Genomic DNA, 27410 nt, shown 5'->3' with positions numbered 1-27410 from the left:
ACCTAAGGTTGTCAAGACAGGGCAGCATCTGTCTATAAGGGAATTCTCTGGAGAGGGTGAGATTGAGAGAACGGGAGCCAACGTTGGTCCCCCCCCCCCACTCAAGGCCATCCCTCTACTTGCCGGGCTTCTAACGGGTGATTTCCCAATCCAAAGGGCTATTATAGATTACAGGAATCCACAACTCCCCTCCCCCACATAAGGCATTATGGAGACATTTGTTGAAGAGATGTTTAGCTGCTGCTCTGTCCTCCAGAGACTCAGTGAATAGATTTCCTACATTCATGGGTGCAGAGGGCTCCATGGGGACCATCTGAACTAGACCTTGCCAGCACATTTCCTACAAATACCAAGACATTGATTCCATTCCGAACATTGTCAGGGGAGAGACCTCCGCACGCATTCGATAGGACGCCCCAGTCTACTCCACTTTCAACCCTTTGGATTTGAATTCTGTGTGAAGAATCTGGGATAAACACCTCCCAAACTCCTCCAGGATCATCTGCTCTGCCAAGCACGCTGAGTAATGCTCCTTCTCGGCCTCCTCCCCTTGGGCCAGCAGGCAGGCGCACGTGGCTTCCACCACTTCCCAGGAGATGCACGTATAAGGTGGCCTGTCGGAAACAAAGAGTTACAAGAGCCACATTTTAAGGGCTGGCGCTTCCAAAACCCCATTTATGTGCAACGAAAAGTTTGGATCCCTGAGTCTCACCAACTGTCATGTGTCAAGTGAGCCATGTGGGTCTCCTGAGCCAGCATCGTACTGACGAGTGAGACCCCATGAAGAATCTCACTACCGAGGACAAATCTTTGGGCTTCCCGACCCTGACCCTGGCAGGTTTAAGCATCGTTGGCATAATTATCAAGCAAAACACTTTGAGAGCCAGAGACATCAAAATTCCCTGGGGCCAAATGCATCTCTATTGTTTAATAAGGACCTATTGCAGAGAAAGGTTGGTACAACCAGAGTAGTCCCCTTTGACCTGAGGTCTCTACGAATGTCTACACCAGAGCTAAGAGCCTCCGTAAGATAAAACATCGGCCATTCTGCTGCCATTACTCTGCCACCACAGCTGCGTGCCCCCTTCTACGTGGCAGTCTCCCTGAGATGCAGGAAGCCCCCCACTGAGCTCAGCTGGCCCCCAGACAGCAGACCCGCCCAGGGTCACCCAACCCCACGCCACAGAGAGTGCCTGGAATGAGTAGCAACCAGCTACTGGGACACCCCCGTGCCATGCATGCCCCCTGTCAAGCCCCAAGGACATTCTGAATCACAAAGTGGAGGCGTTGAGGAGGCCCAGAGAGCCTAAAGCCCTCCACATTTTGGTTGGGGTGGGGGTCAGGGAGAGGGAGGAGGAGTCTATCAAGGGAGTTTCCTCATGGCTACTCTTGCTTCCACACACAGACTTGTATGGTGAGACTAAGGACACAACACTCTGTAGGTTAGGTGCCCCAGTGGATAAACAGCTGGGCCTGGACTCAAGAAGACTTGAGCTCAAATCCAGACTCAGATACTTACTACATGTATGACTCTGGGCAAGTCACTGAACCTCTACCTGCCTCAGTTATCTCATCTGTACATGGGGATAATAACAGCACCTACCTCATGGGGTTGTTGTGAGGTTCACATGAGTTAATTGTTGTAAAGCACTTAGCACAATTGCTGGCCCATAGTAGGTGCTATATAAATGTTAACTATTATTTTTATAATAGGTATTATATAATATAGCTATTATACATAATATATCATGTATAATATAGCTATATTATTATTATTATTATTATTATTTCTATTCAGCCATGGGTGAATTTTTCCTGAGCTAAGGGATGGTTTTAAAACAACTCCTGCATCCAGCAAAAGATGAAGCAAAAAATCTACATGAATGTTTTCTGAGAAAGTTAAAGTGGCAGACTATGGTGACAGCAGCCAAACATCGTATTAACTCGGAGAAACAGAAAAATGAAACAAAAATCTGCAAACGTGGCTAACGGGGCAGGAGGGAGCTGCCCTCAAGAAAAGCATAATGGGACCCCCATTCATCAGAGACTGTGGGCGTGTGAAGGTGCCTTTTACTGCTGGGTTTGGGTAAACTTGTGCAGAGAAAACGTTGCAGCTCTGCACAGAACCTCTGTCACCTCTAAGTCAGCAGAACATCGGCTCCCTGAGGGCAGGGACCGCTTCAGTTTTGTGTCGGCATGGCGCAGGGTGCCTGGCACATAGTAGGTACTCAAGAAACACGCGTTGCATTGAGCTGAATCTGCCAAGACAAAAGCTCTGCCGTGTTCTGGGCACCACATTCTTAAAAGGACGGTGCCGAGCAGGAGAGCATTCAGCAGAGGGCAACCCGAGTGTGGGGCACAAGACCGGGCATTCCAGGGAACCATCAGCTGAGGGATCTGGGGACACTTCTGAGGAGAAGAGAAGGCTCAGGGTGGCACGGCAGAGGCTGCCACAGGGAACAGAAACTAGACACGATCTGCCTGCACCCAGAGGACATAGCTGGGAACGAGAAAGGCACGTTTGGGCCTGAAATAAAACTTCCTTTCCATGAGCGCTAAGCCCAAGTGGAGCGCCGCTGTGCCCCCCCAGGCCTCACCCAAAGCCTTCGGGCAGGGCTGGGAGGGTGGTGGCTGAGGAGGCTCCTGTTCCGCTGTGGGTGGATTCTCTCAAGTCCCTCAGAGCCTTCTCAGCCAAACCCTCCGGTGCCCCCAGCTGATCCTCCTCTGACACCCCTCCTGGCCCTTCCCTAGTCCCAGCTGCCTCCTTTGCGCCATCTTCTTCAAATGTCCTTTGTGGCCCCAGAACTACAGCACTCCAGAAACGGTCTGAGCAGGGCAGAGGACTGGCCGCCTTGGTCTTGAACAGTTTGCAGCCCAAGACCAAATTCAGTTTTTGGGGGGCTGCTGTGTTCTACTGTTAAACTTCCAATCCACTAGAACCTCAGTCAAAGCCGATGCCCTGAGGAGCAGCCTGGTGGCCCAGTGGATAGAGCACCAGCACTGGAGTCAGGAGGACCTGAGTTCACATCCGCCCTCAGACACATAACACTTATGAGCTGTGTGACCCTGGGCAAGTCACTTCACCCTCATTGTCTCCAAACAAATAGTTGCCCTGAGCTCTGCTTTTGGCCACCATCAGTAACATGCGTAAACACATATTGCCAGGTCTAGATTTCTTCTTACCTTCCCTCCAAGTTTTATTTTTGTTTTCTCTTTACAATTCCCCTACAATGTAAAGCCACCTACCTGTCCTTCCTCGACTTCGGCAACACTGCAAATTTGGATGGCGAAAAAAGATGGCTGCCTTCAGACCCTCCAATCTCCACAAAGTTGGGCATGTTCAGGAGGGTTTTTCGTTCAGGGCTTTCTTCGTAATTTTTGCAACCGATACATTTGCAAATAGAAGAACACATAATTTTGGCCTGGAAACATAAATGCTTTGATTAAAAAAATTCAATTGCAGAAACACTTAATAAGTGCTTTAAAAATGTAGAGAGAGCCTGTCCCCTGCTCCCCCCAAATTTCAACAAACCTTATTTAAAACTGACCAACCCCATTTTGAATCTTAATTGGTTGGGGAAAGTGTGCAAAAAGAGAAGTGATCAATGAAGAGAATTTCTTCCAGTTCCACAGAAAATCTGCCAGTTTCTACATAAAAAAGGCAGAAGATGAGGAGTGGACCAGAGAGAGGCAAAAAGGGGAGGGAGCAGCAGAGTAGAATCGTGTTTTCCTTTTTGTGAGAAGATGCCCCTTTTCATTCTCCGGAGCCCTAAAGTAACGGGGTCAAGATGCAGCTCCCGACAGTAAAGTGACCGGGGGTGACTGGGTGTGCGTGCATTTGCACATTTTGGTGTTTTTATGTATGTGTTTGCATCAGCAAATTAGCCACGCCCCGAGCAAAGTGAGAGAAGGGGTTGTTTGCCCCCCTTCTAGAAATCCCAGCACACGAGGGAGGTGCAGTGGCCCCTGCAAAGTGGGCTCTCGGCAGAACTGTCAAAGGTTCCTGCTCTGTTCTCTGCCTAGGAACCAAGGAGATACGGCCAATGTCATTTTTCATGAGACGCCAATAACTGGCCCGCAATCCCAGAGCCAAATTCCACCTTATACATAAATTTGTTTATAAATAGTTATAAATGAAATTAATTTTACCTTTATAAGAGAAAGGTAGAGACTAATTAGGCATGGATAATGACAATGCTGACTGTTGATAAAGTCAAATAGACATCAAACAGAAGGCTTTCCTATGCATGATCACTTTAAAACTTTGGATCAGAATCCAGCACAGTGAGAGACACATGTTTGATGGCCAGCATTGGGGACCCCAAGAACGAGAGCCAGCATTGCTAGGATGGTGTCTGCTGGAGCAGTGCCCTTCATCCTTAGCCTCTCAAAGGCTGGTGCATCCTTGAACTTTCTCCTGTAGCTCTGGTCCCCAACAGATAATCTCACCACCCTGGGGTCCAGTTTTGTTAGGAAGGCTGCACAATGTTCACAGGTCTCCCCTCCCTGCAGAAGACCCCACGTAGAGAAAGACATCTCCTTTAGGTGAAGGTTCCTCGTTGGAGAGGTTTCCTCTTTCTCCGTATTTCCACGTCTGACATGGCACGTGATAGAAGACAGAGAGGAGGAAGAGGGAAGAAACTAGAAGACTGGGGATCCCCTGCTCTACTCTCTGCCAGTAAAGCCCACACCCCACAGCTTGGTCCTCACCTGCCTATGAAGAAACCCCCTGGTACCTTCTCATCTTGGAGGAGGGAGGCATGGTGGTACCAGTCACCTGTAATCTTTCAATGGGTGACAATATGTTAAGTAAGAACTACGTGGGAGGCACCTAGGTGGTGCAGCGGACAGCGCACCGGCCCTGGATTCAGGAGGATCTGAGTTCAAATTCGGCCTCAGACACTTAACACTTACTAGCTGTGTGACCCTGGGCAAGTCACTTAACCCCATTGCCAAAAACCAACCAGACAACGACAAAAATAAGAGCTAAGTGCAACCAAAGCACCATGCCATGCCAGGGGCACCGAAGCAGGTCCTGAGGGGACTTTGGGGGTCGCCTCTAAGCGCAGATATTTGAATGACAGCAGACCAAGGAAATCTCTTTTTACATACTAACATTAATTAACATTAACATAATAATCTCTGTTAACATACTTTCCCTGCAGAGGTCTTCTTTCATTGTACAATAGCCCTAGAGAAGGTCTGGGGAATTCACAGGGGCCACTCTTTGGTTTCTGAAGGAACCAGGACCTCTCGGTACTCCTCAAAGTAACTCAGGTCCTTGGAATCTACAAAAAACCAGCAAATCCAGATCCCCGCAGCCTCCAACAGACAGAGAGGGCTCCAACTAAGACTAGCGGTATACTCGTGGCACATAGATCTGAACACCAGGCCCAGAAGTAGCGTTGCAGCGGCGGGGCGGAGGCCCCACCTGTTCATCATTCTTATACTGCTGGAGGTACCCAGGGGTCTCTCGGGATCCTCCGCCTCTGCACTGCTGTCTCTGGGCATCCTTCAGAAACCAACATGTGGGCTGTCTAGTGAGTGAGAGACAGACTACTGAAGGCAGCCAGGTAGTGTGATGGACAGAGTGGGGGACCTGGGATCAGGAGGACCTGAATTCAAATCTTACCTCAGACACTTACTAGTCGTGTGATCCTGGACTAGTCATTTGTCCTCTCTCAGCTTCCATTTCCTACACTAATAGCACCTCCCTCACCTGAATGTTGTGAGGCTCAAATGACTTAACACTGAAAATCTTAAGAGCACTGTGTACGTGTTAGCTATCATTAGACATACAAGCCTTCCAGGGCACAGCATCTTCCTTTTGCCTTTCTCTGTATCCTCAGCACCTAGGAGACACCTTACTTAGCAGTAGCTGTAACAGTGTTTGTTGACTGGCTTCCAAAAATGCAAATTACTTTTGAGAAACAAATATAATCTGGTAGCCTTTCAAAAACTGTAGTCAAAAATAAGTTAGTTTTCTTTTTAAAAATAGGGCAAACATTTTTTGTGAACCGAGTTACCTGAGTCAGAAAAAGTGAAGGTTTTTGGAAAAGGCAGGAGATACTAATGACTCACCTCATAGCACTCACAGTAATTCTTAAGACAGCCTGACCTCTTGCAGTTACACCCTTTGTTATGGCGAGGCTTAATATCCCCCAGTTTTCCTTTCCCAATCTTGGGTTGGAAGGCTTCTGGATTTCTATCAAGACAGGCCTGAAAGAGAAGGAAGAGGCAGATAAGAATTCCCCCAAAGTTTTGGTGTGCATTACTAAATAATACATTTCAGGACTATATATATATATATATATATATATATATATATATATATATATATATACACATACAGACAGACATACATACACATATATATACACTAATGCATATGTGTACACACATCCTTACCCATGTTTCCATATCTGCAACACATCTTTAGCAGTTAGCAAATAACCCTGGTAACTATAACAGCACATTACTTTATCTTTTTATTCAGTTTTAAAAATTTACCTTTATTTCAAGTTTCCTTTGCAGCTATATTTATAAAAAGTGATTTTTGTACTGTTAAATTTACAGAGTGCTTTTTCCTTTAAGAAATTGCCCTAAGGGGCAGCTAGGTGGCGCAGTGGATAGAGCACCCGCCCTGAAGTCAGGAGGACCTGAGTTCAAATCTGGCCTCAGACCAAACACTTGACACTTACTAGCCCTGTGACCCTGAGCAAGTCACTTCACCCCAATTGCTTAAAAAAAAAAAGAAAAAGAAAAAGAAATTGCCCTGATGGTTGAAGTATACACTATGATGGGGAAATCTGTTATCTGGCTCTCTCTGGCTATCCAGTCACGGCAGAATTTGGATGAGATTTTCAGCCACATCAAGGACTGCTTCCTCCACATTCCAAATGGGCAATTCAATTAGTTGAAATGGATTGTAACAATCATGTTAACACGTGTCATTTTCTTTTTCACATACCGAGAACTTTATTTTCAGAAGCTAGGTGGAAATATAACGGGCTCCTGATTTGCTCTACCATCAAATAGCTTTCCTCTCTGAGTCTCAGCGAACCCAGGGCTCCTCATAACTGCCCTCCCTACGGCACAGGGCTATGGGGAGTTAAGTGCTCTGCCAACAGTGATGCTGCCATTGGGTTTCCAGGGCTGTGACCTTTCTCCTTTGCTATAGATGTGGGAGACCAAGGACCCAAGGTTAGGAGGGGGCCCCGAATTCTACAGATGAACACCACTTACATAAACACCCTCTGGAGAATGATGATGATGATGCTAATAGCATCTCTGTTCAGTCGTTTTCAATCATGTTCCACTCTTCATGACCCCATCTGGGGTTTTCTTGGCAGAGATATTGGAGGGGTTTGCCATTTCCTTCTCCAGCTCATTTTACAGATGAGGAAACTAAGGCAAACAGGGTGAAGTGACTTGCCCAGGGTCACACAGCTAGTAAGTGTTTGAGGCCAGATTTGAACTCAGGAAGATGAGTCTTCCTGACTCCAGGTCCTGCGCTCTATCCACGGGGCCACCTAACAACTCAAATAGCATCTACATAAGGCTTGTAAGGTGTGCAAAGCTCTATATCGCCTGATTTGATCCTCACAACCACCCTAGGAAGTAGGTGCTCGTTTTACAGATAAGGAAACTGAGGCTTAGAGCTAAATGGCTCACCCAGGGTCACAAAGCTCCTTCATGTCCGGCGCAGGATTTGAACTCCGGTCGTCTTGATTCTCCAGTCTAGCTCTCCATCCACTAGGGCCCGTAGGTGGCTCTAAGCCTAACCTGATCTCTTCCCCCCTTCTCCTTTGCCACTGTTTCGAAGCCTGCATCCGAATTTCCAGGCTATCCGGGAGAGGGGAGGGCACCCACCCCTCATGGAAGTGCCCTCTCGCACCTCTAGCGCAGGGGCACAGTCCCCGCTGTGTCTCTGCCCAGGAAGCCTCTCGCTGCGCGGGTCCGCCACAGCCTCGCCCAGGAGCCCCATGCATTCCCTAAGGCTCGCACGCCTGGGTGCTCTTTACCTTAATGGCCTTAAACCGCTCGATTTCGTGGCGTAAATTGTTGTAACAATTATTGCAGTTACAGTTGCTGCAAAAGTCGCCGTTGGCAAAGCAATCGCAGTATCTGAAAAGAAAGCGGAGGTGAAGATGGGTGCGCCAAACCGAGCACGGGACCTCCAGGAGCCGGGAGGGGATTCTCACCCATCAACACCCAGGCTGCAGCGGAGGGCTGTCGGCAAGAGCCGTGGGCCCTCGCCGCCTTTACCACCCGAGCTAAGGTGTGGCCGGGCATCCATCAGCACTGAACACTGCCAGGGATGCAACGACCACGTGCCAGGGACACCGGGGAGGGCCTCTTTGGGAGGCCGGACTCGGGATTTCATCAGGGTAGGGAACACCCAGCAATAGCACTACCGGTGCAGATGGACCTCGGCTTTGGGAGCTAGCTGGGGCCTGGGGAAGCACTTTCCCTAGCACCTCACAGCCAGCATGGGTCAGGGGTGGGACAGGATTCCGGGTGAGGGTCCAGGCTGATGCCAAGGCCCGATCTCTTATCTGCAGCTGCCTACTGATGGAATGAAAAACTGAAATCTCTCTCATGTATTTTTTCCTGTTGAGGTAACACTTGCTTCGTTTCCAATAGAACCACCATCTCACTGTGCTCGCTCTATTCACCAGTCAATGCCCTTCCCAAATGTCCCAGGCTACTACACCACCCACTGGGGGGAGTCCCTTCAGTGGCTACAAGCATGGGCCCACTGGGGAAAAGGGCCATCTAACAGGTAACCTGCCAGCCCCCTTCCCATCATGATTCTCACCTCGCCATCTTCTGAGCTGAAAGCTAATTCATCTGCTATGAGTCCATGAAGAGGTAGGTCAATTATGTCACTAAACTCTCCTCTATGTCAATCACAGAGGAGAGAGTTATGAAAGAAATGAGTGACAGCATTTCTATCATACTTAATTTAGCTTTCTACATGCCAAACGATACACATATTAGCAGAATGCCAACTTAAGAATGGTCATTCTGCCCCTGTGATTCTACATGGGTCAGAGAGAGGATTCCCTTGGGGCAGGTGGGAGGCCCAAGGACTTTCCTGAATGCCCCTCTCAGACAGATGAGAGCATCATAGCTGGCTCTTTAGCACGCTCCCCCAAAGGCACTAGCCCTGGTACTGGGCTTGGAGGCCCAGAGATCCTGTGGCCCCAAAACCACAACGTTTCAGAATGGGCATGAAGGAGAATTCTTTCCTTACCCACTAAGTGGTTTGGTGCAGCCACACTGCAGGGATACCCCCCATCCCTCCCTTCCCTTTCCCTCATCCTTCTCCTCATCTTTTTTCTTCTCTCTCTCTCTCTCTCTCTCTTTCTCTTTCTCACACACACGTGCACACACACACATACACACACACACAAATACACACACACTCTATCACCTCTGACCCAAGGAAGGCTTTAGGGAACCATAGAATCCCCAGGAGCACAGGGTGAAGACAGAGAGGACCCAGAAGACCCATAACTTTCATGACAGGGTCACTTCCTGTTCTGAGGGCATGATTTAATGAGAAGAGCATTGGACTTGGGCTCTTGGCCCCAGTTCGACCACAATTCCCTTTGTGACATCAGTTTCTCAAACTGTAAACTTAAAACCACATTGCATTATCTCCAAGGGTTACGAGGATCCAGTGAGATGATGGCTGTATAATGTTCTGTACAGATACCGTGCTAAGACGTAGCCCCCGGGTTCCCAGCTGTGCAGAGATCTTAACTCCCGCTCTCTCTCTCACCTCTTCTATCTAATCAGAGACAAATTACCGGTTCATGGAATACTCAATTCCCTTCCCCTGTTCCCTGGTTCAGTCCAGTTAGGGTACAAGCCTCCTCGCTGGGCTCCCTATCTCTTCAATGCAGTCTCCACCTAGCGAGCTGCCAAACAGATGTTCCTAAAGCACAGGTCTGATCATGCCACATCCCGGCTCCTCTGGAGCCTCCGGGGCTCCCCACTGTCTTTGGATAAAGCATAAGCCCCCCGCCCCACAGCGCGGCTTCAGTTTCTCTTTCCAGGCTCCCCGTCAGGCAGCCATGCTCATCCACTCCTCATCATGTACCACTGGCCATCTTCCCCGTCCATGCCTTTGCTAAGCTCTTGCCCAGGTCTGGCATGTTTTCTCTCCTCACCTCTATCTCTTTTTTAAGGCTCCAGAGTCACTTCCCACCAAAGGCCTTCCTGACCCTGGCCCCATCACCCTGTATTTATTCTGCATGTACCTTTCTTTCCCAGTCTATGAACATTTTCTATCCCCCCCCCCAAAACTGTACAGTTCTGGAAGGCAGGGGCTGTTAGTGCCTGGCACACAGTAGGCGCTTAATGAGTTCTGGTAGTTTGGATGACTGAATACTTATTTCATATTGATTTAAGAATCACAGAATCTCAGCATGGGAAGGAGTCTCCTCTAGCCCAACTCATTATCCCCTGGACAATAATAGCCCTGATGACGGTGTCCAGCCTCTGCTCAAAGCCCTCCTTTGAGGGGGTTCCCGTCCCCCACCCTTTGGGCCTGTGCCACTGTGGGGCAGCTCTAGTTGTGAGGAGCCCTAGCCTTACTTCCAGCCAAAGTGGAAGGGCCTTCAGGGGCCAAACATTCCCCAGAAAGCAATCCCCACTTTCCCATCTCTGTGGTCTGGCCCCTCTCTCCCCCAACCTGTCCAGAAGGATATTATGAGAGATGAGGCCAAGCACAGCTCACAGCATCTTCGCTCGGAGTGAATGGTACCATAATAAGACGGTCGTGTGTTATGCTATGACTTGTGACAGAACATGTAACATAGAATCTTGCTTGGCCTGAATTCCATTAACACTTCCTGCCCGTACCAGTCAGTCAGACAACAAACATGTTAGATTAAGCACCTACTATGTACCAGTCTTTCTCGATCTCCACCCTGTCATCCAGATCCATTAGATCTCCCTCTTAATTCTACATCATCTACAAATTTGTAAGGCCACCTATGCCTTTCTGCAAGCGATTACTAAAACAGACTGACAGTGGCCATGGCCACACCCTCTTCTCTGCTACAGGCTTATTAGTTTCCATCTGTCTCTAAAACATAGCAGATTCGAAGGACTCCACTAATGGGCTCCTCGACCCAGAGCTGGGGGGTCTTGGGAGCCCTTGGAGGCCATCTCGTCCAACCTCCTCAGTCTACAGATGAAGGGGAAGAAGACTTTCCCACCCCAGGCCAGTTCAGCACCACCTGACATAGTATCTCCCTCCAATCCAAAGGGGAGTCAAATGGAGAGGTAAGGGAGAGAAAGGATAAGTAATTAATCCACAGAGGCTGGAGAATTCTTTTCAATTTCCCCCTTCTCTTTCGCTACCTTTTTACTATAAAATCTTACTATCTTTACTATTAAATCTTATGGCCGATTTTCCACATAAGAAATCTATCTATAGGGGCAGCTAGGTGACGCAGTGGATAGCACGCCAGCCCCGAACTCAGGAGGACCTGAGTTCAAATTTGACCTCAGACCAAACGCTTGACACTTACTAGTTGTGTGACCCTGGGCAAGTCACTTAACCCCAATTGCCTAATAAACAAAACAAAACAAAACAAAAAATCAAACAAAAAAAGAAAAAGAAATCTATCTATAACAAACGTATTGTGGAAAAAGAAGGAAATTCATTTTGTCCGGTTGTCCTCTTAAAAATGAAATAAAGCAGTGGATAGTCAATGAATATGATTGTCATAGAACCTTTCCTTCTTGCCTGTAAGCACGCCAACACCCCAATTCTATTAGACAAGTTACGTGAAATCCTTAGAGAAAAATAAATGTACCTGCCATAAACATTTGTCCATCTGGAACACAGAGTATGATGACTCTTTAGACCTAAGGAGAATCTGATTTGTAAAATCTCCAGGGACTCCCTAGTTTGTGCTCAGTCCAGCCTCCTCCTCGCCTCTGATTTCTCCTCCTCCCTCTCCTGCTGCCCGTTTGGCCGTTTCCCTGCTTGCCAACCAACCAGAGGGCTGAAATCAAGCATGTTTATTTGGTTGATGTGACCAGCTGCAGCACCAGGTTTGTTATGGAAGAAGTGGAGTTGTTAGTTACAATGAATATTGTTAAATTCTGTGGTCTTTTTTCATGTTTCATACACTCTCTGTTATTAAAAATGCTGACATTTAGTCTGGCAATAAACAAGGGAAATAATACCCGTGTGTGTGTGTGTGTGTGTGTGTGTGTGTGTGTGTGTGTGCGTGTGTGCATGTCCCATTCAGGATGGTCCTAATCCCTTGAGGCCAGGGCTCAGTGTGACCTTGTTGTTGCTGGTTGTGATAGTTGTGTTTCGCTGTAATTGATTTCCTTTGTTATTTTGCATGTTTGATTTGTGCACTTTAAAACATTATTGAGAAAAGGGATGTCCATGGGCCTCACCAGACTGCCGCCAATGGAGTCCAGGACCCCTCCCCCAATGGTTCAGAACTCCTCCCCGCTTTAGATAAGACCTAAAGGAGATGCCCATTCTCACACTACAGTACACTTCTGGAGAAAATCCCTGACTAGGAGTGGAAGGCAGACAAGACCTAGGCAACTGCGTCCACCCAAGTCCATGCCAAATTACCCCAGAAACAGGATCAAAAGGCTAAAGAGATTCTATTGGAGACTTCCCAATCTCTTAACAGGGAAGATGGAGGAAGATGTTATACCTGATTTGGGGGCAAAAACAGGAAAAATATCAGACTGTAACATGTGGCTATTCTAACTATACTATAGCAATCTAGTGGCTAAAGCCCCCATATCCTCGCCGATAAGGGACAGGTACGGGTTATCACAAAAGTTTATATTCAGCCTAGATTTACCATGAAGTGGCTTCATTGCAGAATTGATTTTTTTTTCCATGCTGCAGTCAACATGTATACCCAACTAGTCAACTCCATGAATACAAATGTCACTCAAATGTCCTATGTATCTCAAGATTGTCCTGAGAGCACAATGCCCCTCACTCTTTGAGAGGCTCACGTTTCAAAGGATTGGGAGACATTTCACGCCAACTCTTTTTGGGGCTCTCTCCTCAGTAGACTGTAAGACCCTTGAAGGCAGGGACCACTTTGTTTTGTCTCTCCACAAAGCAGACTTCCCTGCACACCACAGGTGCTTAATACACGTCTGCCGAACTGCAATGAAGCCACGGTTGCCCGAATGAAAATGCTAGCTTCCTATTCTGAAAGTGAATTTCACGTTAGATGCTACCATCACCTTCCATCTGGAAGTGTCGATATTTGAAAACTTGGAAAACCACAAACCAACGATACCACAAAACTTGTATTTTGCTGCTGGCCTGATGGAGTGTTGGGAATGAATGATTCTTTCATCAATTTTTTTTTCCTTTAGGTTTTAACTGTTATTTTATTAAACTTGCATTCAATTTATTTAAAACACACAAATCTATTTTTTATAAATTAAAAATATCCCCATTTAGTACGAGATAGTTAATAGTACTCATTCTTGCCTCCACCTATGTTCAACAGAGATTCCTTACAGAGTAGAGCAAATATGTTCTAAGCGGAGACCTGCGGCTGCCCTATGCAAGAACTCGCTTGTCAGGGACAGAATAAAAAGGAAGAGGAGAAGGAAGGTCCCTAGGAGTGGTCACCTTTGCCCCCTGCCCCTGGTGAATTCCCTCCTACTGTCTTCCCTGTGATTAAGCTTTCCCCTGACTCCAGGCCCAAAAAACCACATGGGGCATCCCACTGCCCTTGGATTTCCCTCCTGGATTCCCTAAACAGATCAACTTTGTCCTCCCGTGCTTTCCTCTCTCCAAAGGAGCAGCCCAGGGGTCACTGGCTGACTTTCCCTTATCTGCCTCACTCTCACGTGCTCTCCAAACTTTTCATTCCCTCCACGAATGGAGAGGCCTTGCATCCACAAAGGCCATGTCATCAGTGGCTCCAAATAGCTACATATCTTCAGTCCCCTATTCCAGCATGGCGTGTTGCTAGTTTCATTTTAACTAGTAAAAGCTTAGTTAACAATGCCTTGTGGGCCTTGGGATTCAGGAAAATAAAGATGGTCAGCTCTCTCCAACACCCCTTGTTCCCTTGCTCTCTCTGACCCACACCCCACTGTTGCACCAAGTAACTCCCTTTAACTTCTCAAGGAGCTCTGCAAGGGAAAAATTACGCAGAGACATGGTCAGGGTTGCTAGCCACTGGGGCCTTTCAGTCCCAAGCTAAAGACAGGAGGCTGTCCATAGAAAGAGCTGAGGGGAGCATAGGACAGGGCAGGACGGGGCAGGGCAGGGCGGGGCAGGGCAGGGCGGGGCAGGGCAGGGCAGGGCAGGCATGGTGTAGAGCTACTCTCTCTCTCTCTCCTTCTGGTCAATATCTATGTGTCTAAGTAGGCATACTGTCCTACCTCTGCTTACTCAGACTCCACAGGGGGCAGCCCTAGGTGGGCAAGGCAAAAATGTCCACAAGTTTTCTAAGAAGGTCCGTGCCTATAATAAACCATGCCACAAAGTTTCCATAAAACAGATGATGTGTGTGGAGATGTATTAATAGCTAATGTTCAGCAATGTGCTAACATCCAGTCCCACGTATCTGAGGGGTTAGTGAATGCTCAATGCAAATGAAAACAAAGGGCAGAGGAAGGTTCCTCCCCTGCCACGCTGGTGTTTCCATCCATGCATCAAATGACAAAGTCAAAGAGGTGTTCACACCTCGAGTGCGTCTCCAGTTCCCACTGAACATTCAAAGCCCCGTGGTGCACAGCAGCCCCACTGCCAAACATCACCACATGTACACTCCTTGCCAACCTGGCATTGTCTGGACTTTTCTCCATTTACTGATTTCTAAACAACCTTATTTCATATTTAATAATGAAGGATTTTTGATTACTTACAATTTCAGACACTGGGACTTGGTACAGTTACATGGCTTTTTAGACTTTGAGTCCCATGAACTAAGAGTTACTCTACAAGGATTAAAAAAGAAAATGTATTCAGATAGTTAGCCTTTAAAAAAAAAAAAAGAGAGAAGTCATTAAGCTTCTGGTGTTCTTTGTGGTAACCAATATGGAAATTCACAACACCAGCGATTAAAATTCTGGTAGGTGTCTGATCATGAAATCTCATCTTAGAAAAGGAGAGTGGGAGTGATTTAAAAACACGGTGACGGAAGGAGTGGACTGGAAATTCATTGGGTTGTGGCCAAGTGGGTGACTCATGGCTCCCCTTCTTAAGGAAGCATTCACAAATTAATGCCATCAAATGCTTTTGTTCACACCTCTAGTCTAGGTGCTGGACATTTCTGTATTCATTTTGTGTTCTAGGGTAATAAAAACCCTCTTTTGTGTTTCTCTGGAGACCAAAGAAATTGAAGGAAGTTAATAAAACAATTATTTTTCTGCCAATGATTTGTACTTTTAATACGACCCATACTAGTAGAGCATTTTGCAAGCACGCTATAATTTGATCATTGTGGACTTTTCCTAGGTCAGTCAAGGTGACATGTTCAAGTAAATTTAACAAGCATTTATTAAGCACCTATTGTGTACCTGATACTATACTCGGTGCTGGGCACACAAAGATAAAAAAGAAACAGTTTCTGTCCTCAGAGAGCTTATATTCTATTGGTAGAAAATAATATGTATGCAACTAAGTAAATCCAAAATAAAGCAATTCGGAGGGGGAAGGACAAGCAGTAATTACTGGTGGAATCAAGAAGAAACCAGGGATTGAGGAGGAAGAGCATTCCAGGCGTGATTGGGGCAGGGCGGGCGGGCTTGGGGATCTATCCATGCAAAGGCCAAAGATGCAATGTTATGAAGAGGGAATATCATGGAGGCTTTTGGGTGCAGGGTCGTATTTGTAAGGGAGAACATCAGTATGGAAGGACAGGCTGGAGCTGAGTAGTGAAGGGCTTGGAATGCCAAACACAGCAGTTTGTATTTTTTTATCCTGGGAGCCATTGAAGCTTCCTGTGTAAGGGAGTGGCGCGGTCAGACCTGCGTTCTAGGAATGTCATCGACAGCTGAGTGGAGGATGGACCGGAGTGGGGAGAGGCTCCAGGGAGGCCAATCTACCAGCTGCCACTGCGATAATCAAGGCAGGGGGTGATGAAAGCCTGCACCAGGAAGGGGGCACCGTTAGAGGAGGAGGAGAAATGTTGGGAAAGAAGAACTGACAAGACTTGGTGACCCACTGTTTGTGGGGGCGGGTGAGAGAGGGAAGAGGGATGGATGACTGGATGGGATAAATCAGGAGGAGAGGGTTTAGGGCCAAAGATAATGAGTCCTTCTTTGTAATTCCAAGCATGGCCCCAGAGAAGAGATGAGAAAATACATCTGCCTCCTGCCTTTGCAGAGGTGGACCGCCACGGAGGAGACGCTGTATCCAGTGTCAGACTCAGCTGATGGGTCGGTTAGTTTGGGAGAATCACTTTTTTCCTTTCTTTGTTATTCTTTGTTAAAGGAGACTGGAGAAAGGGCGCTGACGGATGTACTCAGAAATGAGTGCAATGGGAAACCAAAGCTGACAACGAGCAATTCAAAGGTGATGAACTCTGCTTTGGATATGGTGAGTCAGAGATGCCTGTAGGACTTCAGGTGGAAATGTCACCCGTGTGGTTGGTGAGGTGGATCTGGAGCTCAGGAGAGAAATGAAGGTTCAAGATGTAGACATGGGGGTCATCTGCAATAAAGAACATCATTTAATCCCATGAAACAGATTAGAGACAGAGACAGGGTGACAGAGAAAGAGAGAAAAGGGGGAGGAGAAAGTAAGAGTAGGAGAGAGGAGAGAAAGGAAGGGAGGGAAAGAAGGAGAGAGCAGAGAGAGTCAGAGAGAGGCAAAGAGACAGAGACAGAGAGAGACAGACAGAGAGAGACAGAAAGAGAGTGTGTGTACTGGGATGGACCCCCACTAAAGGGACAGAAAATGGATTATGATCCTACAAAGGGGAATGAAAAGGCCTGGTTAGATGGGTAAGAGGAAAACCAGGAGGTCACAGAGAGGCAAGAAGGATAGAACAGACCTGGCTCAAAGACTGAAAGCAACTGAAAAGTGAAGGGAAGGGAAAGAAGTGGAGTGTGGTTGTGAAAGGGAGGGGGTTCCCAGATGTTGGTGGAGTGGGGCAGGGCGGGATCTGGGCACGAAGGAGCCAGTGGTGGCTGAAGGCCAACAAGGAAGGGGTCGGATAAAGTGTACCGGGGAAGAGGCTGGCCTCACTGGACGCTCTGAAGCTGGGGCAAAGAAGAAAATAATGGGGGTGACATTGAGGTGACATAAGGTGCAGCACTGTGGAGAAGAGCATGAGTTCAGGCAATTTCCGAGAATGAAGCCCCTTGAGGAGGTTTGGAAGAGACCTGGGGCAGGACAGGAGGAGTGGGGGGGGGTGGCAGGAGTCACAGCTGTGTGACTACCTCCAAGGGCTGTTTGGCAGCGGTAAGGAGAAGTTGATGGTCAGAGTAATTCAGGGCTGAGGATGGGAAAGAGAGGCAGAGAAGGGCAAGGGATTCACAAGTACAGGCCAATGTAATGATGAACTGGTTAGACGAACTGATTAATGACATGGTCGAGAGGCTCAAGGGAGGGATGGAGGGACTGGAAGGCGAGGTGGCCATGGATGGCACATGGAAGTGGTGGGAGAGGGGGCTGTGGTCAGACAGAGGAATGCCAGTGTTCTGGATAATCAGGACACAACACTTGTGGGCAGGCAGTGATGACTTAGGGGTTGGCGCAAGGGAGCTGCCAGCGGCTTTGCAGAGGTCTCAGCACATAGAAAGGCAGGAATGAGAGGAGAAAGGAAGTTGGCCACCAGGCACTGAGCTCCCTGAGAGAGGGGAGAGAAAGCTCCTACCAGCATCTGGCTAGGGTGATCTATCTGGCTGGTCCACCACTGGAAGGATGAGACACCGCTGAGTCTCTGAGGTAAGAGGAGAGGGTGGAAGTGTCTGTGAGGAGTGGGCCTATGCCCACGCCCGGACCAGAGACCGAAGGGGACCTGAGAGAAGGGGCATCCAGAGCTGAGTCTGACTCAAGTGTGGGCATTAATCCAGGAAACTTCGCCACTGATTCATACCTTTAACTGTGGAAATCTTGAGGTGAGGTGTTCAACACTCAGTAGCAACCAAATTTTTCAAAAAGGAGAGAACAGATGTTTACTAAGTAAATGGTGGTAATTCAGTATATTCCTAATAAAGAGGCTGTGAATGTTTGATGTTTTTGTATCCACATCTCCTAGCCCAGGGCCTTGTACACAGTAGGTGCTTAATAAATGTTGACTAAAATGAAATGAAATCACAGTGGAGTGTGTGTGTGTGGGGGGGGGTATACTGAGGATAAAGAGATGCATCACTTTGTAAAAATGCAGATTTTGACCCTGTAAATACGGGATTGTCCAGTTGGCTGATGTTGTAGGTGCTGCCACGCTGGGGTGCCATGTTCTTCAGCTGTTATACGATTCCCCAATTGGCATCTCTCTATGAGACCAATGGAATTCTTTCCACGTTCATTTAGTTGTCATTAGCACGCTAACCCCTCCGCTCTTGCTGAAAGTCAGCCCCCTGTGGAAGGGGTAGACTAGCTGGGGTTCTCCATTTTCATTCCAAGGGCTTTCATGTGCCCACCTTTTGATTTTCCTCTCTAGATCAGGGGTCTTAATGGGGGTCCATTTTCAGATCTCTGTGAACTTGAATGGAGAAAGATACAACTTTATTTCAAATATAATTGATTTCTGTGGAATTCCCAAACCTTCTTCTGAGAAGGATTTCACTGTCTTCACCAGGATGCCACTCAACAGGTCCAAGACACAAGACCCCAGATTCTTGATCCAAATCAGCTCTACTTCTTTGTCCTCGGATTAGCTGATGGCTTCCACCCAGTTCAAGCTGCCCTTGCCTCCTTAGCTCTCTGTTACCTTCCTACCATGAGCTATGTCCCCAGTTTCCAAGCAAGGCTGTTAGCTGCTGTTCCATGCCGATCACCTTTTCCCACTGGGCATCGCTCCAGGACAGGCCTTCTTCATTCAAAATCATGGCCCAGAAATTTAAATCAATGAGTGACTTCGTATTTACTCGGTTCATTTCTTTCACTTAAGTATAAAAAGGTCATAGTATTCTGGTGTCCTGGGTAAGGTGGCCAGGCTATCCCGCCCCTCCCCGATCCCCAAGCACCTACCAACCCTTAGCCACAAAATGAGTGCCCCTGAGAGGTGGACATTGCTTCGGGGGGTGCTAGGCCAGTGTCTCCAGTGGCAGCACTTTGAGAGGAGGCCCCTGGCTCTGTTCTGGTTCTGTATGCCTGGGGGAGGCACCAGAGTGCAAACGGTACCGGAGTGCCCTTCTCTAGGTTCTTTCCCAGACTGGCTCCTGGGAAGGCTTTCCACGCATTCCTGGGGTGCAGTGACCTGGCAGTCTCTAAATGAAGAAATAATGATTTCTTTTCCCTTCCAGGCAAGAACAGAATGGGATACTTTGTGTTCCTGCTCAGGCACATGTAATGATTGTACCCTGAGAAGAGGAAATTAAGTCCAATGGATATCTACAGTATCACTAAGTCAAATCCACTGTAATTTATTAAATGATTGTCACTCACCCGCAGCACTAAGCTTAGAGCTAGGGAGGAGGGACAGGAGATGCAGAAAACCAGCCCTGGTGATCGGAGGGCTTGTAACAGGACCGGCCGATGCCCAGGATCAGCTGGACAACAACCCAGGGCAGCCAGCGGCAAGGGTTCCAGGCCTTTCAAAATAGGGTCGCTCTTTGGACCGGCGTAGGCAAAGATTGCCTAGAGAGAGTCTGGACACAAGCACAGGCTTATGTTGGGAGAAGGGAAGGGCCTGTCAGGTGGGGTAATGATGCCGAGGAGCTGAAGTGGGCGAGAATGAACAGGTATGGTCCCTGGAGGAAGCCAGGCGCCAAATACATGAACAACTGAGACCAAGAAGGGACAATGAAAGTGCCCACCCCAGCAGAGGGGTGGGGGGGCGACCAGGGCAGAATGAGGCAGACATCGTCAGCTATGGACATTTTTGGGGGGGTCTCTGCTCAACTTTTTTATAGCAAGGGAGGAAGCGCTGAATTGGGTGGGGGGGATAGTTACAGCAATGACTGTGACCTAGAAACAAAAGGCATCCATAAAACTTACTTCTAAAGATGTAAACAAATCACACAGAATTCATAGCACCAAGGGGAATGCCTATGGCAAACATGGCGGCCCCAGTCACCTGGGCTCTGCTTCCAGCCCTTGGGAGAAGGCAGCCTTCCTGAGGGCAGGTGACGTTTCTTGTGTGCCTTTGTGCTGCCAGTGCCCAACACAACCGTCCGGCACCTAGAAGGTGCTTCATAAATGCTTGTTGAACATGGATTCCTCCCCCGCTGGTTTAATAAAATCTAGCGGCAGAGCATCAAGCCTGGGGCTGGACCACTCGCCCTCCATGCAGGTGGCTGCCCAGTCTCCTTAGGTAGGCAGCCTCTTCCTCCCTCCTGATCACCAGCTGCCCGCCGGCGTCCCACCTACATTATCCATGAGCATCACAGGCACTCCAGACATCCAGTAGAACCCATCCCTTCTCCTCACTGTCTTGTTTCTATCAGGGGCGTCTTTCTACTCACCCAAGTTCACAATCTCAAATATCCCTTTCCCGTGAATCCCCCCCCCCCATATTTGATCAGTTGCGAAGTCTTGGTAAATCTGCCTTTGCCACATCTCTCGCCTCTCTGCTCCATTCTCTCCTCTTCCACAGACACTGCCCTAGCCTAGCTTGGAAGTCAGAAGACCTCAGTTCAAATCCTGCTCCATCTACTTAGTACCAGAGTGACCCTGGGCAAGTCACTTAACTGCTTTCAGCCTCCAGGGCCCCTTCCAGCTCTAAATCTATGACCCTAACTCAGTCTCTCATCACCTTTCATCGGTAACTACTGCAGGAACCTCCTGACCGGTCCCCCTGCTCCCTGTAGGCTTTTTCTCTTCCAGTCCATCCCCCCCCCCACTCATCCAAGTGCTATTCCTATCATACCCAGGTCTGAGAATGCTACTCCCCTGCCCAACAGGCATCAGTGGTTTCCCGCTGCTTACAGGACAAATGGCTAACTCAGACTTCAAGTCCTTCACAGCCTACCTCCGACCTGTGTCTCCAGGCTCATGTCACATACTCTTCGTCCCAGCCAATCCAGCCCATGAGCATCCCGTCTCCTGTCTCCCCACCCCCACTCTCTGGCCCAGTCTCTGGGAACCTCCAGCTTTCTTCAAGGCTCAGCTCAACTGCTGCCTCTTGATTCTAACGGTTAGTACCCTCCGCTCCAGCCCACAACATTACTTCGGATTTATTCTGTATTTATTTATCTATTTAAAATGTTGTATGACAATGGGGTATGGAAATCTATCTTACTCTACAGGAAAATAAGGGGGGAAGGGGACAAGAGAACAGGGGGTTGATAGAGGGGAGGGCAGATTGGGGGAGGGGATAATGAGAAGCAAACACTTCTGAGGAGGGACAGGGTCAAAAGAGACAATAGAATAAATGGGGGGTGGGATAGGATGAAGGGAAATATACTCAGTTTTTCACAACAGGACTACTGTGGAAGTGTTTTGCATGACTGCACATCTATAGCCTGTATCGAGATGCTTGCCTTTTCAATGAGGGTGAGTGGGGAGGGAGGAAGGGAGAAAATTTGTAACCCAAAGTTTTAAAAACACTTGTTAAAAAAAAAAATAAAATAAAATGTTGTATGGGGCAGCTAGGCGGTGCAGTGGATAGAGCACCAGCCCTGGAGTCAGGAGGACCTGAGTTCAAATCTGACCTCAGATACCTGATACTTATGTAGCTGTGTGACCCTGGGCAAATCACATAACCCTGATTGCCTCACCAAAAATTTAAAAAAAAAAAAAAGACATCCTAAAATGTTGTGCCTTCTCCCTTCTCCCATTAGAATGCAAATTCCTTGAAGGAGGCCTGGGGCTATATCCCCAGGACCTAGCACACCAAGGGCACTTAATAAATGCTTGTTGAATTAGACTCTTATGGTCACAGTGTTTGGATTTGGAGGAATCCTCAGACTTTGAGAATCTAACAGTAATTGACTACCAATCGATAGATATCAGGGAATCTGGGAAGTCAGAGGGAATTTGACAACTCACTGCATACAAGCCATGCTTCTGGACAGAATTACAACTAAAGTGTCCCACCCACAGTAAAATCTGTCTATGCTTTTAAGGAAAAATGTTTTCAAAGAAGTTGATTCCAAACTAGCAACACACACCACCACCCTCTGAGCATAGGAAGGAAAAAGGGTCAGAATTTAAATCGCTGTCTGACAAGAGATCCGAAGATGTCCAGCCATTTTGGCTGCCAGGCGACGCGTTGCCTTATTAAGTCACTGTGCTCATTCCTTCTCTGTAAATGAAGTTAGACCAGGTCACTGTTCTGGGCCTGAGCTGACCTGCTTCTAAGCCACCTTTTAGATCAGATTGGGCTGAGGCAGCTGTTCCTCTGAGGTCCCCATAACCAGTCCGGTTTCCAGGGCCAACCTGGGCGTCAGAGAAGGATCTCTGTGAGTAGAACTCATTCAAGAGGCAAATGGATACATTGAATCAAACATATGGCTGAAAACTTAAGCATAATTAACTCATCCTCAAACAGCTTCCTAAGTCAGCTTCCCAATTACAAACCCTGACAATAATAGTGGGGACATGCCAACTATGGATTCCAGCATTTCTTCAGCATTGTAGATAGAAGGGAGAAATTGTCATCAGGACTATTTCAGGGAATACAACCTCAGAATCAAGCAGCTGTCTGCGGCAAAAGCAAAAAGAAAAACATGGTCCATATCATGCAATTCCTGAGACATCGGTTAGAAAAGAAACCTCCTGTGGTCTGCACAGTCACTGCAGAGTAAATACAAGACACAAGATTTGAAAAAGGAAAATGTGATGCAGGTTGACATTCAACACAAACACTTCTGAGCCACGAGGACAACTGTGTCTGGCATGAGAAGCACCCTACTCACACCGCAGTGAGTGCGGCGTTAAGCCGCACTAATTTGGAGAGGACACGTGTTAAAAAGCCAACGTCACTGCACAGTAAGAATCAGGTTCCCTTGAATGTGCTAGACGTTCTACAACACGTGGTGAGATGGCGCTGTCAGCTGAAGGAGGAGGAGCAGAAAAGAGCCTTCATGCCGCCTTCATTTATAAAACCCAAGCAATAGTTGGGTGCTCGAACATGCTCGTCCTCCATGTTGCTCTAGCCATTCGCGTGGGTACTGGGACCATTGCGTTCAGCCCGTTCCCCACCCACAGCATCAAGCGAGGATAACCACCAATGGGGGCTCATTTGATTCTCTGACAGAATGTCATCAGCCACCCAAGCACAGCCAAAAGGCCCTTCTGCTGAGCTGCATCAGGCAAAGTGAGAGAACCATCCCAAACCTTCACGATCATCATTCCATTCTAGGGTCTCAGCAGTGACCCCAGTGAAGGAATCACTCAAACCGTACCTGATATTTGTGTCTAAAAACACTTCTCCTTACACTTACCCATGTCCCAGGGGCAGAGACCTCTTAGGACAGAGGCAGCGACCTGACCGTGGGTCATACTTGACCCCGTTGCCCAATGCCCCTTACAGGCCCTGGGCCTGTGCGCCCACATTTATGTGTACAGGCCATTAGGACAGTGCAGGATGCGTGCTTATGGAGAATGCTTAGCCTCCAGCTCCAACGTCCCAGTGAAGTGACAGGCCGGCCCAGACCGCTCTGCGGGTGGGCAGGGCACATTTGAACCGGACCTTGGCAAGCATCCTCCAGTTGGCTTCAGGTTTAGTTTTCTTAGTGACATCTATGAACCTTATCTATACATGACAAGAGGATGTCATAGTTACATGATGAGCAACAATGAGGTAGCCCGTCATAGTGGGTGATCGTGAGCTGCTGGGGCAGAAAAGGCATTCTAACGGCATCCTCAAGGAAACAGGCCTGCGTGTGGCTGGGGAGAGAAGCTGCCGATTCATTGCATGAACAGGCAATCAAAAACAGAGGGGCTCAGCGCGAGCTAAAACGAAACCAAAAAGCCAGCGCTACAGACAGCACAATCGCGCACAATCATGACAATGACCGACAATTAGTGTGGAACAAAGGCAGGTCGCGCCTGTCACCCTTTGTAGCCACATCTGCCCTGTCTGAGCCAAGTCTCAGAGGCCCAGCTACGAGGTACATTTCCTACTGTCACAGAGCTGAAGCACATACTCTTACATTAAAATCACTCTATTATTTCTTTAAGTCCTTACCCAGCTAACGTTATTTTTGCTGGCCCTTGAAGACTGGATCCTGAAGGAAAGGTGGTTCCATTAACTACCGATGAGAAGGCGCCATTATCAAGCTGTTCAAAACGAAAGGCGAGAATTTTAAAAATTAAAAGGTTGATTTTAAGGAATGCCCGTCAGTGAGCCTCTGGGTGAAATGGATTCATTTTCCTGAAGTTTATGTTCACTCCCTGCCTCAACAATGATTTGGCACCCTTCAGATCCAGAGTGCTTTTCTACGCATTGGGGTGATTCCCAAGTCCCCAGCGCTAGCATCGGCACCCTGGGCTGGAGGTCTTGCAACAACTCAGGTTTGGGTTTGAACCAATAGGTTTGAGGCAATGTAGTCAATGTATTCAAATTATTTGAACCGCAAGAAAAATAAGTTTTGAAAGCAACCTCTTTTTATAGAAAATACCACATATCTGTTTCTGATAGAATTAAATCAACTGTCTGCCCTCCCCTCCCCCATACACAGAGTATTTACTTAATGCTTTGGCTGTGACCTTGATAGGAGAGGAATGGATGGAAATTTGCTCCAGCAAATAGCTCAGAAATATGTACAATTATTAGCATTTTGGGAAGTCTTCATATTGAAACCTCTACATTGGCAAGACTTTTCCAAATAGAACTTTTTTCAATCCAACAAACATTTTTCATTTAATTTTCCTATGTTCATGGACAAATTAGCCAGTTTTTTCTTTACTTCTTCCTTTGCCATAGCCAGGACATAAGGAGAGAATGAAATAAAGTTTATATTATTTCTCTTTTTTATGAGTAGCTCTGATCAAAGGATTTGGGGAGTACAGTTAAAAACTATTAGCTAAAAGCTAGCCTTTGAATTATTTGTCGACTTTCATTATCCACATTAGCCATTTTCTTCATAAACATAAATAATTAAAACCTGAGGGTATTTAAGAAGCATTTGCATAGGCTCCAAATAAATTCTTATGCTTCTCCCTTTTCTTTTATCTTTTCTGTGCCCTCCTCCCCTTTCTCCTTCTCTCAAGATTATCTGAATGCCCTCATGGGGCCTGACATCACACAGTGCAGTTGGAGCTCTTGGCAGGAAATTATGGCAAAGCTTCAGTCAGTGACTTTCCACAAGGAAAAAAAATGAATCCGCAACAGAAAACACCTCTACTTTTACTTGAGACAAAGTGACCAACGCCAGACCTTCCTCTTGCCTTACTAAGGAGCCATTTACTTCCTTTGTTTAATATGACAGAGGACCCAATGGTAAGTGTTTCATAGTGATGACAGTTTGCTGGAAGGTCCATTCTAATATGCAATCTTTGCTTCTCTTATCGAGATTTTTTTTCTCCCAAAGTTCCAAAGAGACTTTTCCCACCCGATTTAGTTCTGTGTGAAAAACAAAAGTTGGACTCTGAAGTCTGCCCCCTCTTCTTTGCAGAAACAATATAAACAGTGATGTGGGGGACATCTTTTTTCTCTGGATATAAAAAGGTGGAGGAACAATGAGCAGAATTGCTTTTCTAGGCCTGTTTTCATCCACAAAGGAGTTAGTTACCAGGTACTAGCAACAAGAACTCTGGGGGGGAAATGACCATTACATGTTAGAATTTGTGATGGAAGAAAGGAAACCAGGAGGAGGTGGACACACCCCAGACTTTGGAGAAGCAGGTTCAAGTGCTAGAAGAAGGATCCCAGGGCTTAAAATTTCCCAGGGGGATCAGTCCAGGAGGGATGGAAAACTTCATCCTCAAGAACAACAGCCTGGAGACACAAAAGACTGAATTCTCCTGGATGGGGTTGCAAAGGGAAGTGGGGGCAAGGGCTGGTGCAGGCGATGGCCATTATGTCACGGCACAGTCCTAGAAGAACATCCCAAGCACCAGTGCCCAGAATGAACTGATGCCAGTGAGGAAAAGGTGAGGGATGGGGACTGGACCTGGGATTTCACTGGGAGTCCAAACTCCCAGGTGAGGAAGCTCCTTCTACAATGTAGATGAGCAACTCCTCAGCACTCCAGATTCTCAAAGAGCTGCCCAAAGCCCTGAGAGCTTAAGAGGCTTGGCCAGGACCTCACAACCTGTACGTGTCCAGGGCGCAGGATTCCCAGCCTCACAGTCAGCGTTCTCTCCATTGTGCCCCGTGTCCTCTCATATTGGAGAAAAGATGAGCAAAGAAGAGAGTAGACTACTGCTCCTTGGGGACAGGTGAGATGATGACTAGAGCAGACAGAGAAAGGACAAAACTCAACTTGAACTTTGCTTCCATTTTTTTTCTGCTAAGAATGGCCTTTATAATGTAAAGAACAGAATTAAAAGGCCAAGCAAAGTAAGGGGACAGGAAGAGAGCTTGTAGCTGCCCATAATGAGCTCATGTCATGTCAGTAGCAGGCCCAGGACACTGGAGGAGGTGGCCAGCTGATTGGCGAACCACTGTTGGTGATCTTTCAAAGGTCTTGGAGAATGAGAATGGTATTAAAGAACTGGACAAGGGTACAGGTTGACCAATAAAAATGAAGGTCTTCAAATGATAGGCCACTGAGCTTGACTGGTAAAATTATGAGGTGATCCCCAACTGTCATCTTTACCTGGGTCAGGAACTTACAGACCACAAGGGCAGTGTGCAGATACTCTGGATCACATCACTTTGGGAGTATTGAAAACCTGAAGGGTGCCAGACTGAGTTATGAAAGCAGCAGAAAGACATAAAAAGACAGGTGGTCTGCCATGCCCTCCCACACCCAGAGGTGAACCAAGCTCAACATTAGCACAAAGTCCAATGTCAAGAAATAGGCTGGAAGAATAAGCAGAAAAAGAAAAAAGAACCTGAACATAAAGAGCTTCTATGGTGACAGTGAAGCTTTAGACAGAAACACAGAAAAAAGACAATGACTTGAAAACACCAACAAGTAAAACCTCAAAGAAAAATGAAGATTGGACACAAGTTCAACAAGATTACTAGAAGAGTTTAATAAAGAGATTTTTAAAGAGCCAAGAGATGATTTTAAAAAACCAAATGGGAGGTATGGAAGAGAGAAATGAAAAGAGAATTAACAGCTTGGGAAAAGAGATACAGAACCTTACTGATGAAAGTAACTGCTTGAATATTAGAATTGGTTAAACGGAATCTAATGACCCCATG

At 47.3% G+C, this 27410-nt stretch overlaps 1 protein-coding gene across 1 annotated transcript in view; it reads right to left on the bottom strand.

Moving 5' to 3' along the window:
• Window positions 1-421: 421 nt before the first annotated feature.
• TESMIN (testis expressed metallothionein like protein) overlaps window positions 422-27410 on the bottom strand; it is a 46072-nt gene continuing 19083 nt past the window's right edge. Inside the window, 6 exon segments of the mRNA XM_027856008.1 lie at window positions 422-614; window positions 3247-3422; window positions 6082-6219; window positions 8025-8127; window positions 14902-14973; window positions 24282-24373. Of these exon segments, the coding sequence (XP_027711809.1) occupies window positions 422-614; window positions 3247-3422; window positions 6082-6219; window positions 8025-8127; window positions 14902-14973; window positions 24282-24373 (774 nt within the window).

This window comes from Vombatus ursinus, unplaced genomic scaffold (genome assembly GCF_900497805.2).
Source record: "Vombatus ursinus unplaced genomic scaffold, bare-nosed wombat genome assembly UNPS02011369.1, whole genome shotgun sequence".
Taxonomy (NCBI): Eukaryota; Metazoa; Chordata; class Mammalia; order Diprotodontia; family Vombatidae; genus Vombatus; species Vombatus ursinus.
Note: the sequence above shows the minus strand (reverse complement) of the source record. Positions and strands in the feature narration are given on the sequence as shown.